Consider the following 19,693-nt stretch of genomic DNA (forward strand, 5'->3'; position numbering starts at 1 on the left):
GACGCAGCCTGAGATATCTAGACCAGTATGACCCCTAGCATCAGAAGTGCTATGGGAAGATTGCCATGAGCTGTATTTAACACTGATTTTAAGGTATCCTCAGCTATAACACACAGCTTTTTTGTATATTTTCTTTCAGTCACAGCTATGCATTTTGATGCACCCACAATTGTACAAAAATGTTGCGCCACCATTTTAACAAGTATAATTGAACCATTTACTAAATCTGAATCTTGCATGAAGCAGGTCTGTCTTTAGGCACATCATAAAATATTGTGCTACATTATATGGTTCTGAACTAGAAAAATAAACACACAAACAGCAAAAATCTTGAAATATACAGGTGTGGAAAATCCTTGTCAAACTCTCCACTAGGGCTGTTGACATTCACAACAGCCTTCAAATATCATCACTGTTATTTTAAAGAATAAACCAAAGCAAATAACCACAATAATAAAGTTAGTTACCAAATAAAGAAAGCTTCCACCGTAAATATGTAAGTAGTACTGAAGTTTTTTTTTTTTTTTTTTTTTTTACTACAGCAGTCACCATTTTCAGCCAATGCAAAGACAGATCTATTCCTGTGTAGGCCTAGAAACAGTTCTACAGAACACATTGTACAGGTCTCTGGAAATACTGTAGTTAGTGAGTGTAGGAGCATGAGTTAGCTCTCCTCTTCTCCTCTTCTCCACAGGTTACTGAGTGAGTAAGAGTTAGCTCTCCTCTTCTACACAGGTTACTGAGTGAGTAAGCGACACCCTCTCATCAGTTCTCCTCCGTTCTGGATGAATGGAAAATGAATTCTTGCAAAGAAAAAAAAGAGCCAGAAGATCAGGGCCGTATTTAAAAAGTGTCTCAGAGTAGGAGTGCTGATCTAGGATCAGGTCCCCCCCCCCCCCCCTGCTGTCTATATAATCTTATTAAATCAGATCTAAAGAGGCAAAACTGATCCAATATCAGCAGTCCTATCCGGAGACACTGAATACAGGCCCAGATGACTATAGATGCCTGCAGATGGAGCAGAGTTGATGGTAAGAGGACTGTCAGGTGGTAAGAGTCCTTTACTCCCACGATGCAGAAAAACAGAAGAAAGTCACATTGAAATAAAAAAAGATGAAAGATAAGCGTCAATGCAGTGACGAGCTACAGCCAAGAGTCTCTCTCTCTCTCTCTCTCTCCCAGGGGCCTAAGAACTCGGTTTGGTTTGGAATGCTCAAGCTATGCGTGAAGAAGAATGGAGCCCATGGCAGCCCTTAGAGGATGAAGAGGTTGGAGAAGAACCATGGCAGCAAGAAGTGGATGAAGATGGGAAAGAGGAGAATCAAGTCAGGCTGTCGTTACCGTTCTCCAGGTTGTCATTGCTCTCATAACAGCCAGAGTCTCGTGGGGAGTCCCCCAGTAGGCCGCTCCGGTCCAGTAACAGCTTCTCCTGAGAACCCCCTGACTGGCCGCTACGGTCCAGGTCGCTGCTACCTGTAGGATACAACACCCCCAGCAGAGGGACGTCCGTCATACAACATGAATTGTGTGTGTGTGCGTGTGTGTGTCAGTGTGTGTACTAACCGTCATCCTCCTGTATTAGCGCCACGGCGGTGAGCAACACAGCTCTGTGTTGAGGGTCTCTGATGTTGAGCTCATCTAGATCCTCCTCTTCTAGAAGCTTCAAGGTGTCAAGGTCCTCATAGCCGTTAAACAGGAAGGTAGGCAGGTGCTCCTGGGAGAGGGGTGAGAGGTGAGAACGAGAGAGGGGTGACAGTGTAGGCTTTGGTCACGTAGCCAACTTAAACTCCAACTTGAAAATAAATATCACATCACAAAAGGAGGAAGATTAACAGCATTCAAGTGTGAGCGTCTGTATATACATAGTGATGACTTTACTTATACTAGACTATGATTTCACTATAGGTTAGTCTAGTATAAGTAAAGTAATTACTATGAATTAGTCTAGTACAAGTAAAGTCATTACTGTGAGGTTGATGCGCTCCAGGAGTTACATTTACATTTTTTACATTTTTAGTAATTTAGCAGACGCTCTTATCCAGAGCGACTTACAGGAGCAATTAGGGTTAAGTGCCTTGCTCAAGGGCACATCGACAGATTTTTCACCTAGTCAGCTCGGGGATTAGAACCAGTGACCTTTCGGTTACTGGCACAACGCTCTTAACCACTAAGCTACCTGCCATAGCTAGTTAGTCTAGTACAACTAAAGTCATTGCTATGAGTTAGTCTAGTACAACTAAAGTAATTACTATGATTTAGTCTAGTACTAGTAAAGTCATTACTGTGATTTAGTCTAGTACTAGTAAAGTCATTACTGTGATTTAGTCTAGTACTAGTAAAGTCATTACTGTGATTTAGTCTAGTACTAGTAAAGTCATTACTGTGATTTAGTCTAGTACTAGTAAAGTCATTACTGTGAGGTTGATGCGCTCCAGGAGTTCCTCCACAGAGGTGGGTTTGGGCTGCCCTCCCTTCCTCCTCAGTCGGGTGTGTTTAGGTTTGTCTTCCTCCTCAGTCAGAACGTCCACGTAGATGAACTTAAAGGTTCCCACCTTACTGTTCAGCTGGCCCATCCATGTCCCCATTGGAGGCTTGCTGATGATGTCAATGACATCACCTCTCTGCAAAACAGGAACAGTCACTGTGATTCGTTCGTTTGGATAATGTGTGTGTGTGTACGTGCATGCATGCGTGCATTTTACCTTCAGTTTGAGAGAGTCAGTGTCGTAGGGGCTGGGGGTGAAGTCAGTGTGCACCGTGGCTCGACCACAGAAGGGTCCTCTGTAGGGAAGCTCATCCTCCTCTCCATCCTCAGACTTCACACTCTCTCTGTTGCTGTTGGAGGAGTCTGTGGTGCCCACCGTCTGACCACCTGTAAACAACAAGAGATGAGAGGAGCCATTCAAAGGATCTCTAAACCATATCGAGATCTATGGTAAATGAACATGGAAGGTTGGTAGGGGGCTAGAGTTTTCTGTTCTGCAAATAACAGTTTCACTTTGGAATATAGGACATATAAGACAAAAATGTGGACACAGACACCCCCACTCAACAGACCCATACCCCCACACACACACCCCCACTCAACAGACCCATACCCCCACACACACTCAACAGACCCATACCCCCACACACACACCCCCACTCAACAGACCCATACCCCCACACACCTCCCCCTCCCCTCACAGACTTATAACCCGACTCACAGACCTATAGCCCCCCCCCTACACACACACAGTACTTACTCATGGAGCTCTGTCCGCTGAGGGAGCTCCTCAGGCTCTCCACTGACCCTCCAGCGTTCAGCTTGGGTTTCTCCAGTGAGTCTGTGTCTGTGAGGTTGTGAGGGGCCTGGGGCCCACTGGAAATACAGTCTGGGCTTGACTGGAGGGGGGTATAGGAACATGGTTAATACATGTTTACTAAATATTTACTAGATGTTTACTCCAGCTTAACCTCTTGATCATCACCATGAACCAAGTCCAATGAATTGCTACCAGGGACATTAGCTAGAGAGTAAGTACGGTTTGACCACTGGATCATTTTGCATACATAGATAATTGAATTGCATGGAGTCTGACATACCTGCTCAGAGAGAGAGCAGTGGTATCTCTTGGAGATGTGTTTTCTCATGGTCTCTTTTACCGACTTCACTTTCTTCCCCAAAGAGATTCGAGGGTTTGTCAGTGGAGACTTGACTACGCCTTTCACACTGGCATCCCCATCTTGAATCTAAAGTTAGTACGCAGTGTGGGGAGACAGAAAACCTACATGAAACGAAGGCATTGAAAACCTCAATGAATCAGATGAATGTTAAACTACTTACAGTGAGGTCAGGGTCACTGTTGACCATGTGCAGGGACCGGTTGGTCAGATCAAACCCGCCAAAGCTACAGGTTCTCTTTGAAACAAAGGACGAAATCAATAAATTACCCTATAAATATCACTTTCAAATGATGGACATATTGACAGGTTCATTAATCAAGCATATAGGACTTTGTGGTTCATTGTGAAGATAGTTTTGGACCGAGTGAACATCCAACCGCTCCTAGCCTGGTCCCAGATCTGTTTGTGCTTATGCTAACTCAGTTGCTGTCATTGTTGAGCCAAACATTACAATTCCATAAGGAGTTGGGAAGGGAGCAGAAACAGACTGGCACCCAGGCTAAACTGACCCTGACTAAAGCTATAGAGACTACACAGTCCACACACAAAGGTTGCGTCCCAAACGGCACCCTATTCCCTATATAGTGCACTACTTTTGACCAGAGCCCTATGGGAAGTGCACTATATTTAGGGAATAGGTTGCCATTTCCGAAGCAGCCAAAGACTACTCACGCCATGGTAGCTGAGTGGGCTGAGTACTCTCCTGATCTCTCCATCCGTGACCGACCGGGCCATCCTGGGTCCATCCCCTCTACCACCAACCTCTATCTCTGACCGGGAGGAACCACTACCGCCGGCCCCCGCCGCTCTCACCTCCCCGCTGGGGCCAGTGTCCGGGTGGCTCCCTGGGCTACAGACAGGACTCGAGCTCCTGGGGATGGATCCTGCTACATTAGGTACAGGGAGAGAACGTGCTCAACTCTTATCCTCTTGCTTATACAAATGTAGTGTGTTTGAAACCCAAATAAATAGATCACATCAAAAATGAAAAAAAAAGGCCAGCACTGGGATATAAGTAGCAATTAAAAGCATTGTTTTAATTTTCTCATAGCAACACCATGTCTTAATAGAAAGGGTAATTTTCCTGAAGAAAAATTGTGTGACTCGCTTCACCTGTCTTACTGAAGGCTCTGAACAGCCGCTGGGTGGTGCTGGAGACTGTATCCAGGCTGTGGGTGTGTGTGGCGCTGCTGCAGGTGTCCAAGGAGGAGGAGGAGGGGGAGGTGGTCAGGCTGTCCGAGTCTTGAAGGTCGTAGGTCAGCTGGTTGTGCAGGGAGGAGGCCAGGGAGTCAACGTGGTGACACCCCCCAGACCCAGGCTGCTTCTTCTGAACCCCAGAGTACAGGGGCAGAGAGGACATGGCATCACCCAGGATAGGCCCGTCCATGCTCAGAGATTCTGGGAGAGACAGGGGAGGTGGCAGGAGTAGTAAGGACAGGTTTGTGGAAATCAGGGAATGTCAAGACAATGTGATGTGTAATGGATGACAACTCAACTTGGATTAGTAATAGGTCATGTTTTTGTACAAACAAGTGACCAACAAAACGGTTTGCTTGGAATAGACTGCAGACTACGTAAAGGCATCATCACATCTACAGTGAGGGAAAAAAGTTTGATCCCCTGCTGATTTTGTACGTTTGCCCACTGACAAAGAAATGATCAGTCTATAATTTTAATGGTAGGTTTATTTGAACAGTGAGAGACAGAATAACAACAAAAAAATCACATGTCAAAAATGTTATAAATTGATTTGCATTTTAATGAGGGAAATAAGTATTTGACCCCCTCTCAATCAGAAAGATTTCTGGCTCCCAGGTGTCTTTTATACAGGTAACGAGCTGAGATTAGGAGCACACTCTTAAAGGGAGTGCTCCTAATCTCAGCTTGTTATCTGTATAAAAGACACCTGTCCACAGAAGCAATCAATCAATCTCCAAACTCTCCACCATCGTCAAGACCAAAGAGTTTTTTCTGCTAAGGGGACAGGACAACTTCACCGCATCAAAGGGACGATGGACGGGGCCATGTACCGTCAAATCTTGGGTGAGAACCTCCTTCCCTCAGCCAGAGCATTGAAAATGGGTCATGGATGGGTATGACAATGACCCAAAACACACAGCCAAGGCAACAAAGGAGTGGCTCAAGAAGAAGCACATTAAGGTCCTGGAGTGGCCTAGCCAGTCTCCAGACCTTAATACCATAGAAAATATGTGGAGGGAGCTGAAGGTTAGACTTGCCAAACGTCAGCCTCGAAACCTTTGACTTGGAGAAGATCTGCAAAGAGGAGTGGAACAAAATCCCTCCTGAGATGTGTGCAAACCTGGTGTCCAACTACAAGAAACATCTGACCTCTGATTGCCAACAAGGGTTTTGCCACCAAGTACTAAGTCATGTTTTGCAGAGGGGTCAAATACTTATTTCCCTCATTAAAATCCTAATCAATTTATAACATTTTTGACATGTGTTTTTCTGGATTTTTATTCTGTCTCTCACTGTTCAAATAAACCTACCATTAAAATGATAGACTGATCATTTCTTTGTCAGTGGGCAAACATACAAAATCAGCAGGGGATCAAATACTTTTTTCCCCTCGCTGTATGCCCTAATGGTCCTAATCACATCTCATTAATGATATCTTTCTAAATTGCTTGACTATTTTGTGCTGCTTTAAAGCGCTTTGAGATTCTTTATGTAATGAATAGCACTGTAGTTTAATAAATTATTTTTAATCATCATTATTCCGTCTGGTGCACTAATGGTCCTAATCTTCACCCTATGGGCTTGTCGTAAGACTACTGCAGTGACCCGTCTCACCCTCAGACCCAGGGTTCTTGGACTCGTCGATCCTGATGAGCTTCTTGCGCACCCTGCGACTTGAGCTGACCAGCTTATGGAGGCGTCTGAACGTCCCAGACTCCTCCTGTTCACCATCTGACTGCTCACACAACTGCTGAAGAAGAGAGACGAACCAGGTTAGCAGTGGGGAAGGAGAGGAGACCCAGTTAGAGGTAGAGGGGGAGGAGAGGAGACCCAGTTAGAGGAGAGGAGACCCAGTTAGAGGGGGAGGAGAGGAGACCCAGTTAGAGGTAGAGGAGAGGAGACCCAGTTAGAGGTAGAGGGGGAGGAGAGGAGACCCAGTTAGAGGGGGAGGGGGAGGAGAGGAGACCCAGTTAGAGGGGGAGGGGGAGGAGAGGAGACCCAGTTAGAGGTAGAGGGGGAGGAGAGGAGACCCAGTTAGAGGTAGAGGTAGAGGGGGAGGAGAGGAGACCCAGTTAGAGGTAGAGGGGGAGGAGAGGAGACCCAGTTAGAGGTAGAGGAGAAGAGACCCAGTTAGAGGTAGAGGAGAAGAGACCCAGTTAGAGGTAGAGGAGAAGAGACCCAGTTAGAGGTAGAGGAGAGGAGACCCAGTTAGAGGTAGAGGGGGAGGAGAGGAGACCCAGTTAGAGGTAGAGGGGGAGGAGAGGAGACCCAGTTAGAGGTAGAGGGGGAGGAGAGGAGACCCAGTTAGAGGGGGAGGGGGAGGAGAGGAGACCCAGTTAGAGGGGGAGGGGGAGGAGAGGAGACCCAGTTAGAGGTAGAGGGGGAGGAGAGGAGACCCAGTTAGAGGTAGAGGTAGAGGGGGAGGAGAGGAGACCCAGTTAGAGGTAGAGGGGGAGGAGAGGAGACCCAGTTAGAGGTAGAGGAGAAGAGACCCAGTTAGAGGTAGAGGAGAAGAGACCCAGTTAGAGGTAGAGGAGAAGAGACCCAGTTAGAGGTAGAGGAGAGGAGACCCAGTTAGAGGTAGAGGGGGAGGAGAGGAGACCCAGTTAGAGGTAGAGGGGGAGGAGAGGAGACCCAGTTAGAGGTAGAGGAGAAGAGACCCAGTTAGAGGTAGAGGAGAAGAGACCCAGTTAGAGGTAGAGGTAGAGGAGAGGAGACCCAGTTAGAGGTAGAGGGGGAGGAGAGGAGACCCAGTTAGAGGTAGAGGGGGAGGAGAGGAGACCCAGTTAGAGGTAGAGGGGGAGGAGAGGAGACCCAGTTAGAGGTAGAGGGAGAGGAGACCCAGTTAGAGGTAGAGGGGGAGGAGACCCAGTTAGAGGGGGAGGAGAGGAGACCCAGTTAGAGGGGGAGGAGAAGAGACCCAGTTAGAGGTAGAGGAGAAGAGACCCAGTTAGAGGTAGAGGAGAAGAGACCCAGTTAGAGGGGGAGGAGAGGAGACCCAGTTAGAGGTAGAGGAGAAGAGACCCAGTTAGAGGTAGAGGAGAGGAGAGGAGACCCAGTTAGAGGTAGAGGGGGAGGAGAGGAGACCCAGTTAGAGGTAGAGGGGGAGGAGAGGAGACCCAGTTAGAGGTAGAGGGGGAGGAGAGGAGACCCAGTTAGAGGTAGAGGGGGAGGAGAGGAGACCCAGTTAGAGGTAGAGGGGGAGGAGAGGAGACCCAGTTAGAGGTAGAGGGGGAGGAGAGGAGACCCAGTTAGAGGTAGAGGGGGAGGAGAGGAGACCCAGTTAGAGGTAGAGGGGGAGGAGAGGAGACCCAGTTAGAGGTAGAGGGAGAGGAGACCCAGTTAGAGGTAGAGGGGGAGGAGACCCAGTTAGAGGGGGAGGAGAGGAGACCCAGTTAGAGGGGGAGGAGAAGAGACCCAGTTAGAGGTAGAGGAGAAGAGACCCAGTTAGAGGTAGAGGAGAAGAGACCCAGTTAGAGGGGGAGGAGAGGAGACCCAGTTAGAGGTAGAGGAGAAGAGACCCAGTTAGAGGTAGAGGAGAAGAGACCCAGTTAGAGGGGGAGGAGAGGAGACCCAGTTAGAGGTAGAGGAGAGGAGACCCAGTTAGAGGTAGAGGAGAAGAGACCCAGTTAGAGGTAGAGGAGAAGAGACCCAGTTAGAGGTAGAGGAGAAGAGACCCAGTTAGAGGTAGAGGAGAAGAGACCCAGTTAGAGGTAGAGGAGAGGAGAGGAGACCCAGTTAGAGGTAGAGGAGAAGAGACCCAGTTAGAGGGGGAGGAGAGGAGACCCAGTTAGAGGGGGAGGAGAGGAGACCCAGTTAGAGGGGGAGGGGGAGGCGAGGAGACCCAGTTAGAGGTAGAGGGGGAGGAGAGGAGACCCAGTTAGAGGTAGAGGGGGAGGAGAGGAGACCCAGTTAGAGGTAGAGGGGGAGAAGAGGAGACCCAGTTAGAGGGGGAGGAGAGGAGACCCAGTTAGAGGGGGAGGAGAGGAGACCCAGTTAGAGGTAGAGGAGAGGAGACCCAGTTAGAGGTAGAGGAGAGGAGACCCAGTTAGAGGTAGAGGAGAAGAGACACAGTTAGAGGTAGAGGAGAAGAGACCCAGTTAGAGGTAGAGGAGAGGAGAGGAGACCCAGTTAGAGGTAGAGGAGAGGAGACCCAGTTAGAGGTAGAGGAGAAGAGACCCAGTTAGAGGTAGAGGAGAAGAGACCCAGTTAGAGGGGGAGGAGAGGAGACCCAGTTAGAGGTAGAGGAGAAGAGACCCAGTTAGAGGGGGAGGAGAGGAGACCCAGTTAGAGGGGGAGGGGGAGGCGAGGAGACCCAGTTAGAGGTAGAGGGGGAGGAGAGGAGACCCAGTTAGAGGTAGAGGGGGAGGAGAGGAGACCCAGTTAGAGGTAGAGGGGGAGGAGAGGAGACCCAGTTAGAGGTAGAGGGGGAGAAGAGGAGACCCAGTTAGAGGGGGAGGAGAGGAGACCCAGTTAGAGGGGGAGGAGAGGAGACCCAGTTAGAGGGGGAGGAGAGGAGACCCAGTTAGAGGGAGAGGAGAGGAGACCCAGTTAGAGGGGGAGGAGAGGAGACCCAGTTAGAGGTAGAGGAGAGGAGACCCAGTTAGAGGTAGAGGAGAGGAGACCCAGTTAGAGGTAGAGGAGAAGAGACCCAGTTAGAGGTAGAGGAGAGGAGACCCAGTTAGAGGTAGAGGAGAGGAGACCCAGTTGGAGGTAGAGGAGAGGAGACCCAGTTAGAGGTAGAGGAGAAGAGACCCAGTTAGAGGGGGAGGAGAGGAGACCCAGTTAGAGGTAGATGGGGAGGAGAGGAGACCCAGTTAGAGGTAGAGGGGGAGGAGAGGAGACCCAGTTAGAGGTAGAGGGGGAGGAGAGGAGACCCAGTTAGAGGTAGAGGGGGAGGAGAGGAGACCCAGTTAGAGGTAGAGGGGGAGGAGAGGAGATCCAGTTAGAGGTAGAGGGGGATGAGACCCAGTTAGAGGTAGAGGGGGAGGAGAGGAGACCCAGTTAGAGGTAGAGGAGAGGAGACCCAGTTAGAGGTAGAGGTAGAGGAGAGGAGACCCAGTTGGAGGTAGAGGGGGAGGAGAAGAGACCCAGTTAGAGGTAGAGGAGAAGAGACCCAGTTAGAGGTAGAGGGGGAGGAGAGGAGACCCAGTTAGAGGTAGAGGGGGAGGAGAGGAGACCCAGTTAGAGGTAGAGGGGGAGGAGAGGAGACCCAGTTAGAGGGGGAGGAGAGGAGACCCAGTTAGAGGTAGAGGAGAGGAGACCCAGTTAGAGGTAGAGGGGGAGGAGACCCAGTTAGAGGTAGAGGAGAAGAGACCCAGTTAGAGGTAGAGGAGAGGAGACCCAGTTAGAGGTAGAGGAGAGGAGAGGAGACCCAGTTAGAGGTAGAGGAGAGGAGACCCAGTTAGAGGTAGAGGAGAGGAGACCCAGTTAGAGGTAGAGGAGAAGAGACCCAGTTAGAGGTAGAGGAGAAGAGACCCAGTTAGAGGGGGAGGAGAGGAGACCCAGTTAGAGGGGGAGGAGAGGAGAGGAGACCCAGTTAGAGGTAGAGGAGAAGAGACCCAGTTAGAGGTAGAGGAGAGGAGACCCAGTTAGAGGTAGAGGAGAGGAGAGGAGACCCAGTTAGAGGTAGAGGAGAGGAGACCCAGTTAGAGGTAGAGGAGAGGAGACCCAGTTAGAGGTAGAGGAGAAGAGACCCAGTTAGAGGTAGAGGAGAAGAGACCCAGTTAGAGGGGGAGGAGAGGAGACCCAGTTAGAGGTAGAGGAGAAGAGACCCAGTTAGAGGTAGAGGAGAAGAGACCCAGTTAGAGGGGGAGGAGAGGAGACCCAGTTAGAGGGGGAGGGGGAGGCGAGGAGACCCAGTTAGAGGTAGAGGGGGAGGAGAGGAGACCCAGTTAGAGGTAGAGGGGGAGGAGAGGAGACCCAGTTAGAGGTAGAGGGGGAGGAGAGGAGACCCAGTTAGAGGTAGAGGGGGAGAAGAGGAGACCCAGTTAGAGGTAGAGGGGGAGGAGAGGAGACCCAGTTAGAGGGGGAGGAGAGGAGATCCAGTTAGAGGGGGAGGAGAGGAGACCCAGTTAGAGGGGGAGGAGAGGAGACCCAGTTAGAGGGGGAGGAGAGGAGATCCAGTTAGAGGGGGAGGAGAGGAGACCCAGTTAGAGGTAGAGGGGGAGGAGAGGAGACCCAGTTAGAGGTAGAGGGGGAGGAGAGGAGACCCAGTTAGAGGGGGAGGAGAGGAGACCCAGTTAGAGGGGGAGGAGAGGAGACCCAGTTAGAGGGGGAGGGGGAGGAGAGGAGACCCAGTTAGAGGGGGAGGAGAGGAGACCCAGTTAGAGGTAGAGGAGAGGAGACCCAGTTAGAGGGGGAGGAGAGCAGACCCAGTTAGAGGTAGAGGGGGAGGAGAGGAGACCCAGTTAGAGGTAGAGGGGGAGGAGAGGAGACCCAGTTAGAGGTAGAGGGGGAGGAGAGGAGACCCAGTTAGAGGTAGAGGGGGAGGAGAGGAGACCCAGTTAGAGGTAGAGGGGGAGGAGAGGAGACCCAGTTAGAGGTAGAGGGGGAGGAGAGGAGACCCAGTTAGAGGTAGAGGGGGAGGAGAGGAGACCCAGTTAGAGGTAGAGGGGGAGGAGAGGAGACCCAGTTAGAGGTAGAGGGGGAGGAGAGGAGACCCAGTTAGAGGTAGAGGGGGAGGAGACCCAGTTAGAGGTAGAGGAGAAGAGACCCAGTTAGAGGTAGAGGAGAAGAGACCCAGTTAGAGGTAGAGGAGAAGAGACCCAGTTAGAGGGGGAGGAGAGGAGACCCAGTTAGAGGTAGAGGAGAAGAGACCCAGTTAGAGGTAGAGGAGAAGAGACCCAGTTAGAGGGGGAGGAGAGGAGACCCAGTTAGAGGGGGAGGGGGAGGCGAGGAGACCCAGTTAGAGGTAGAGGGGGAGGAGAGGAGACCCAGTTAGAGGGGGAGGAGAGGAGACCCAGTTAGAGGTAGAGGAGAAGAGACCCAGTTAGAGGGGGAGGAGAGGAGACCCAGTTAGAGGGGGAGGGGGAGGAGAGGAGACCCAGTTAGAGGGGGAGGGGGAGGAGAGGAGACCCAGTTAGAGGTAGAGGGGGAGGAGAGGAGACCCAGTTAGAGGGGGAGGGGGAGGAGAGGAGACCCAGTTAGAGGTAGAGGGGGAGGAGAGGAGACCCAGTTAGAGGGGGAGGAGAGGAGACCCAGTTAGAGGGGGAGGAGAGGAGACCCAGTTAGAGGGGGAGGAGAGGAGACCCAGTTAGAGGGGGAGGAGAGGAGGCCCAGTTAGAGGGGGAGGAGAGGAGACCCAGTTAGAGGGGGAGGAGAGGAGACCCAGTTAGAGGGGGAGGAGAGGAGACCCAGTTAGAGGGGGAGGAGAGGAGACCCAGTTAGAGGTAGAGGAGAGGAGACCCAGTTAGAGGTAGAGGAGAGGAGACCCAGTTAGAGGTAGAGGAGAGCAGACCCAGTTAGAGGGGGAGGAGAGGAGACCCAGTTAGAGGGGGAGGAGAGGAGACCCAGTTAGAGGGGGAGGAGAGGAGACCCAGTTAGAGGTAGAGGAGAGGAGAGGAGACCCAGTTAGAGGTAGAGGAGAGGAGACCCAGTTAGAGGTAGAGGAGAGGAGACCCAGTTAGAGGTAGAGGAGAAGAGACCCAGTTAGAGGTAGAGGAGAAGAGACCCAGTTAGAGGGGGAGGAGAGGAGACCCAGTTAGAGGGGGAGGGGGAGGCGAGGAGACCCAGTTAGAGGTAGAGGGGGAGGAGAGGAGACCCAGTTAGAGGTAGAGGGGGAGGAGAGGAGACCCAGTTAGAGGTAGAGGGGGAGGAGAGGAGACCCAGTTAGAGGTAGAGGGGGAGAAGAGGAGACCCAGTTAGAGGGGGAGGAGAGGAGACCCAGTTAGAGGGGGAGGAGAGGAGACCCAGTTAGAGGGGGAGGAGAGGAGACCCAGTTAGAGGGAGAGGAGAGGAGACCCAGTTAGAGGGGGAGGAGAGGAGACCCAGTTAGAGGTAGAGGAGAGGAGACCCAGTTAGAGGTAGAGGAGAGGAGACCCAGTTAGAGGTAGAGGAGAAGAGACCCAGTTAGAGGTAGAGGAGAGGAGACCCAGTTAGAGGTAGAGGAGAGGAGACCCAGTTGGAGGTAGAGGAGAGGAGACCCAGTTAGAGGTAGAGGAGAAGAGACCCAGTTAGAGGGGGAGGAGAGGAGACCCAGTTAGAGGTAGATGGGGAGGAGAGGAGACCCAGTTAGAGGTAGAGGGGGAGGAGAGGAGACCCAGTTAGAGGTAGAGGGGGAGGAGAGGAGACCCAGTTAGAGGTAGAGGGGGAGGAGAGGAGACCCAGTTAGAGGTAGAGGGGGAGGAGAGGAGAGCCAGTTAGAGGTAGAGGGGGATGAGACCCAGTTAGAGGTAGAGGGGGAGGAGAGGAGACCCAGTTAGAGGTAGAGGAGAGGAGACCCAGTTAGAGGTAGAGGTAGAGGAGAGGAGACCCAGTTGGAGGTAGAGGGGGAGGAGAAGAGACCCAGTTAGAGGTAGAGGAGGAGGAGAGGAGACCCAGTTAGAGGTAGAGGGGGAGGAGAGGAGACCCAGTTAGAGGTAGAGGGGGAGGAGAGGAGACCCAGTTAGAGGGGGAGGAGAGGAGACCCAGTTAGAGGGGGAGGAGAGGAGACCCAGTTAGAGGTAGAGGAGAGGAGACCCAGTTAGAGGTAGAGGGGGAGGAGACCCAGTTAGAGGTAGAGGAGAAGAGACCCAGTTAGAGGTAGAGGAGAGGAGACCCAGTTAGAGGTAGAGGAGAGGAGAGGAGACCCAGTTAGAGGTAGAGGAGAGGAGACCCAGTTAGAGGTAGAGGAGAAGAGACCCAGTTAGAGGTAGAGGAGAAGAGACCCAGTTAGAGGTAGAGGAGAAGAGACCCAGTTAGAGGGGGAGGAGAGGAGAGGAGACCCAGTTAGAGGGGGAGGAGAGGAGAAGAGACCCAGTTAGAGGTAGAGGAGAAGAGACCCAGTTAGAGGTAGAGGAGAGGAGACCCAGTTAGAGGTAGAGGAGAGGAGAGGAGAGGAGACCCAGTTAGAGGTAGAGGAGAGGAGACCCAGTTAGAGGTAGAGGAGAGGAGACCCAGTTAGAGGTAGAGGAGAAGAGACCCAGTTAGAGGTAGAGGAGAAGAGACCCAGTTAGAGGGGGAGGAGAGGAGACCCAGTTAGAGGTAGAGGAGAAGAGACCCAGTTAGAGGTAGAGGAGAAGAGACCCAGTTAGAGGGGGAGGAGAGGAGACCCAGTTAGAGGGGGAGGGGGAGGCGAGGAGACCCAGTTAGAGGTAGAGGGGGAGGAGAGGAGACCCAGTTAGAGGTAGAGGGGGAGGAGAGGAGACCCAGTTAGAGGTAGAGGGGGAGGAGAGGAGACCCAGTTAGAGGTAGAGGGGGAGAAGAGGAGACCCAGTTAGAGGTAGAGGGGGAGGAGAGGAGACCCAGTTAGAGGGGGAGGAGAGGAGATCCAGTTAGAGGGGGAGGAGAGGAGACCCAGTTAGAGGGGGAGGAGAGGAGACCCAGTTAGAGGGGGAGGAGAGGAGATCCAGTTAGAGGGGGAGGAGAGGAGACCCAGTTAGAGGTAGAGGGGGAGGAGAGGAGACCCAGTTAGAGGTAGAGGGGGAGGAGAGGAGACCCAGTTAGAGGGGGAGGAGAGGAGACCCAGTTAGAGGGGGAGGAGAGGAGACCCAGTTAGAGGGGGAGGGGGAGGAGAGGAGACCCAGTTAGAGGGGGAGGAGAGGAGACCCAGTTAGAGGTAGAGGAGAGGAGACCCAGTTAGAGGGGGAGGAGAGCAGACCCAGTTAGAGGTAGAGGGGGAGGAGAGGAGACCCAGTTAGAGGTAGAGGGGGAGGAGAGGAGACCCAGTTAGAGGGGGAGGAGAGGAGACCCAGTTAGAGGGGGAGGAGAGGAGACCCAGTTAGAGGGGGAGGGGGAGGAGAGGAGACCCAGTTAGAGGGGGAGGAGAGGAGACCCAGTTAGAGGTAGAGGAGAGGAGACCCAGTTAGAGGGGGAGGAGAGCAGACCCAGTTAGAGGTAGAGGGGGAGGAGAGGAGACCCAGTTAGAGGTAGAGGGGGAGGAGAGGAGACCCAGTTAGAGGTAGAGGGGGAGGAGAGGAGACCCAGTTAGAGGTAGAGGGGGAGGAGAGGAGACCCAGTTAGAGGTAGAGGGGGAGGAGAGGAGACCCAGTTAGAGGTAGAGGGGGAGGAGAGGAGACCCAGTTAGAGGTAGAGGGGGAGGAGAGGAGACCCAGTTAGAGGTAGAGGGGGAGGAGAGGAGACCCAGTTAGAGGTAGAGGGGGAGGAGAGGAGACCCAGTTAGAGGTAGAGGGGGAGGAGACCCAGTTAGAGGTAGAGGAGAAGAGACCCAGTTAGAGGTAGAGGAGAAGAGACCCAGTTAGAGGTAGAGGAGAAGAGACCCAGTTAGAGGGGGAGGAGAGGAGACCCAGTTAGAGGTAGAGGAGAAGAGACCCAGTTAGAGGTAGAGGAGAAGAGACCCAGTTAGAGGGGGAGGAGAGGAGACCCAGTTAGAGGGGGAGGGGGAGGCGAGGAGACCCAGTTAGAGGTAGAGGGGGAGGAGAGGAGACCCAGTTAGAGGGGGAGGAGAGGAGACCCAGTTAGAGGTAGAGGAGAAGAGACCCAGTTAGAGGGGGAGGAGAGGAGACCCAGTTAGAGGGGGAGGGGGAGGAGAGGAGACCCAGTTAGAGGGGGAGGGGGAGGAGAGGAGACCCAGTTAGAGGTAGAGGGGGAGGAGAGGAGACCCAGTTAGAGGGGGAGGGGGAGGAGAGGAGACCCAGTTAGAGGTAGAGGGGGAGGAGAGGAGACCCAGTTAGAGGTAGAGGGGGAGGAGAGGAGACCCAGTTAGAGGGGGAGGAGAGGAGACCCAGTTAGAGGGGGAGGAGAGGAGACCCAGTTAGAGGGGGAGGAGAGGAGACCCAGTTAGAGGGGGAGGAGAGGAGGCCCAGTTAGAGGGGGAGGAGAGGAGACCCAGTTAGAGGGGGAGGAGAGGAGACCCAGTTAGAGGGGGAGGAGAGGAGACCCAGTTAGAGGGGGAGGAGAGGAGACCCAGTTAGAGGTAGAGGAGAGGAGACCCAGTTAGAGGTAGAGGAGAGGAGACCCAGTTAGAGGTAGAGGAGAGCAGACCCAGTTAGAGGGGGAGGAGAGGAGACCCAGTTAGAGGGGGAGGAGAGGAGACCCAGTTAGAGGGGGAGGAGAGGAGACCCAGTTAGAGGGGGAGGAGAGGAGACCCAGTTAGAGGGGGAGGAGAGGAGACCCAGTTAGAGGGGGAGGAGAGGAGACCCAGTTAGAGGTAGAGGGGGAGGAGAGGAGACCCAGTTAGAGGGGGAGGAGAGGAGACCCAGTTAGAGGTAGAGGAGAGGAGACCCAGTTAGAGGGGGAGGAGAGGAGACCCAGTTAGAGGGGGAGGAGAGGAGACCCAGTTAGAGGGGGAGGAGAGGAGACCCAGTTAGAGGGGGAGGAGAGGAGATCCAGTTAGAGGGGGAGGAGAGGAGACCCAGTTAGAGGGGGAGGAGAGGAGACCCAGTTAGAGGGGGAGGAGAGGAGATCCAGTTAGAGGGGGAGGAGAGGAGACCCAGTTAGAGGTAGAGGGGGAGGAGAGGAGACCCAGTTAGAGGTAGAGGGGGAGGAGAGGAGACCCAGTTAGAGGGGGAGGAGAGGAGACCCAGTTAGAGGGGGAGGAGAGGAGACCCAGTTAGAGGGGGAGGGGGAGGAGAGGAGACCCAGTTAGAGGGGGAGGAGAGGAGACCCAGTTAGAGGTAGAGGAGAGGAGACCCAGTTAGAGGGGGAGGAGAGCAGACCCAGTTAGAGGTAGAGGGGGAGGAGAGGAGACCCAGTTAGAGGTAGAGGGGGAGGAGAGGAGACCCAGTTAGAGGTAGAGGGGGAGGAGAGGAGACCCAGTTAGAGGTAGAGGGGGAGGAGAGGAGACCCAGTTAGAGGTAGAGGGGGAGGAGAGGAGACCCAGTTAGAGGTAGAGGGGGAGGAGAGGAGACCCAGTTAGAGGTAGAGGGGGAGGAGAGGAGACCCAGTTAGAGGTAGAGGGGGAGGAGAGGAGACCCAGTTAGAGGTAGAGGGGGAGGAGAGGAGACCCAGTTAGAGGTAGATGGGGAGGAGAGGAGACCCAGTTAGAGGTAGAGGGGGAGGAGAGGAGACCCAGTTAGAGGTAGAGGGGGAGGAGAGGAGACCCAGTTAGAGGTAGAGGGGGAGGAGAGGAGACCCAGTTAGAGGTAGAGGGGGAGGAGAGGAGACCCAGTTAGAGGTAGAGGGGGAGGAGAGGAGACCCAGTTAGAGGTAGAGGGGGAGGAGAGGAGACCCAGTTAGAGGTAGAGGGGGAGGAGAGGAGACCCAGTTAGAGGTAGAGGGGGAGGAGAGGAGACCCAGTTAGAGGTAGAGGGGGAGGAGAGGAGACCCAGTTAGAGGTAGAGGGGGAGGAGAGGAGACCCAGTTAGAGGTAGAGGGGGAGGAGAGGAGACCCAGTTAGAGGTAGAGGTAGAGGGGGAGGAGAGGAGACCCAGTTAGAGGTAGAGGGGGAGGAGACCCAGTTAGAGGTAGAGGGGGAGGAGACCCAGTTAGAGGTAGAGGGGGAGGAGACCCAGTTAGAGGTAGAGGGGGAGGAGAGGAGACCCAGTTAGAGGTAGAGGGGGAGGAGAGGAGACCCAGTTAGAGGTAGAGGGGGAGGAGAGGAGACCCAGTTAGAGGTAGAGGGGGAGGAGAGGAGACCCAGTTAGAGGTAGAGGGGGAGGAGAGGAGACCCAGTTAGAGGTAGAGGTAGAGGAGAGGAGACCCAGTTAGAGGTAGAGGGGGAGGAGAGGAGACCCAGTTAGAGGTAGAGGTAGAGGAGAGGAGACCCAGTTAGAGGTAGAGGGGGAGGAGAGGAGACCCAGTTAGAGGTAGAGGGGGAGGAGAGGAGACCCAGTTAGAGGTAGAGGGGGAGGAGAGGAGACCCAGTTAGAGGTAGAGGGGGAGGAGACCCAGTTAGAGGGGGAGGAGAGGAGACCCAGTTAGAGGTAGAGGTAGAGGAGAGGAGACCCAGTTAGAGGTAGAGGTAGAGGAGAGGAGACCCAGTTAGAGGTAGAGGGGGAGGAGAGGAGACCCAGTTAGAGGTAGAGGGGGAGGAGAGGAGACCCAGTTAGAGGTAGAGGGGGAGGAGAGGAGACCCAGTTAGAGGTAGAGGGGGAGGGGGAGGAGAGGAGACCCAGTTAGAGGTAGAGGGGGAGGAGAGGAGACCCAGTTAGAGGTAGAGGTAGAGGGGGAGGAGAGGAGACCCAGTTAGAGGTAGAGGGGGAGGAGACCCAGTTAGAGGTAGAGGAGAGGAGACCCAGTTAGAGGTAGAGGGGGAGGAGAGGAGACCCAGTTAGAGGTAGAGGGGGAGGAGAGGAGACCCAGTTAGAGGTAGAGGGGGAGGGGGAGGATGATAACAGGAGTCAGTGTCAGTCAGTAGCTCTCAAGCCTTAAAATTAGTGAAATGAAACCTGTGAAAATAATGTTTATTTGAATGGTTATTTGAACTGCTTATAAGTAAAAGTTAGTATAATTACAATTGTTCAACCTTTCTGGGAAATGCACAATGGGAACATAGAGTGGGGAAAGAAAGTATTTAGTCAGCCACCAATTGTGCAAGTTCTCCCACTTAAAAAGATGAGGCCTGTAATTTTCATCATAGGTACACGTCAACTATGACAGACAAAATGAGAATTTTTTTTCTCCAGAAAATCACATTGTAGGATTTTTAATGAATTTATTTGCAAATTATGGTGGAAAATAAGTATTTGGTCACCTACAAACAAGCAAGATTTCTGGCTCTCACAGACCTGTAACTTCTTCTTTAAGAGGCTCCTCTGTCCTCCACTCGTTACCTGTATTAATGGCACCTGTTTGAACTTGTTATCAGTATAAAAGACACCTGTCCACAACCTCAAACAGTCACACTCCAAACTCCACTATGGCCAAGACCAAAGAGCTGTCAAAGGACACCAGAAACACAATTGTAGACCTGCACCAGGCTGGGAAGACTGAATCTGCAATAGGTAAGCAGCTTGGTTTAAAGAAATCAACTGTGGGAGCAATTATTAGGAAATGGAAGACATACAAGACCACTGATAATCTCCCTCGATCTGGGGCTCCACGCAAGATCTCACCCCGTGGGGCCAAAATGATCACAAGAACGGTGAGCAAAAATCCCAGAACCACACGGGGGGACCTAGTGAATGACCTGCAGAGAGCTGGGACCAAAGTAACAAAGCCTACCATCAGAAACACACTACGCCGCCAGGGACTCAAATCCTGCAATGCCAGACGTGTCCCCTTGCTTAAACCAGTACATGTCCAGGCCCATCTGAAGTTTGCTAGAGTGCATTTGGATGATCCAGAAGAGGATTGGGAGAATGTCATATGGTCAGATGAAACCAAAATATAACTTTTTGGTAAAAACTCAACTCGTCGTGTTTGGAGGACAAAGAATGCTGAGTTGCATCCAAAGAACACCATACCTACTGTGAAGCATGGGGGTGGAAACATCATGCTTTGGGGCTGTTTTTCTGCAAAGGGACCAGGACGACTGATCCGTGTAAAGGAAAGAATGAATGGGGCCATGTATCGTGAGATTTTGAGTGAAAACCTCCTTCCATCAGCAAGGGCATTGAAGATGAAACGTCTGGGTCTTTCAGCATGACAATGATCCCAAACACACTGCCCGGGCAACGAAGGAGTGGCTTCGTAAGAAGCATTTCAAGGTCCTGGAGTGGCCTAGCCAGTCTCCAGATCTCAACCCCATAGAAAATCTTTGGAGGGAGTTGAAAGTCTGTGTTGCCCA

The 19,693-nt window shown here is 52.6% G+C and overlaps 1 protein-coding gene across 2 annotated transcripts in view; it reads right to left on the reverse strand.

Annotated features, from left to right (window-relative positions):
• LOC311103075 (SAM and SH3 domain-containing protein 1-like) overlaps positions 1 to 19,693 on the reverse strand; it is a 90,183-nt gene that overhangs the window by 1,735 nt on the left and 68,755 nt on the right. For both annotated transcript variants that reach the window (XM_084144603.1, XM_084144602.1), the window contains exons 9-18: positions 6,481 to 6,616; positions 4,780 to 5,064; positions 4,339 to 4,553; positions 3,827 to 3,901; positions 3,586 to 3,732; positions 3,246 to 3,384; positions 2,703 to 2,872; positions 2,415 to 2,621; positions 1,564 to 1,714; positions 1,342 to 1,473 (exon numbers count right to left, since the gene is read on the reverse strand). In XM_084144603.1, the coding sequence (XP_084000729.1) occupies positions 1,342 to 1,473; positions 1,564 to 1,714; positions 2,415 to 2,621; positions 2,703 to 2,872; positions 3,246 to 3,384; positions 3,586 to 3,732; positions 3,827 to 3,901; positions 4,339 to 4,553; positions 4,780 to 5,064; positions 6,481 to 6,616 (1,657 nt within the window). The remainder of the gene's footprint in view (positions 1 to 1,341; positions 1,474 to 1,563; positions 1,715 to 2,414; positions 2,622 to 2,702; positions 2,873 to 3,245; positions 3,385 to 3,585; positions 3,733 to 3,826; positions 3,902 to 4,338; positions 4,554 to 4,779; positions 5,065 to 6,480; positions 6,617 to 19,693) is intronic.

The sequence above is a fragment of the Coregonus lavaretus genome (assembly GCF_964263955.1).
Source record: "Coregonus lavaretus genome assembly, chromosome: 27".
Taxonomy (NCBI): domain Eukaryota; kingdom Metazoa; phylum Chordata; class Actinopteri; order Salmoniformes; family Salmonidae; genus Coregonus; species Coregonus lavaretus.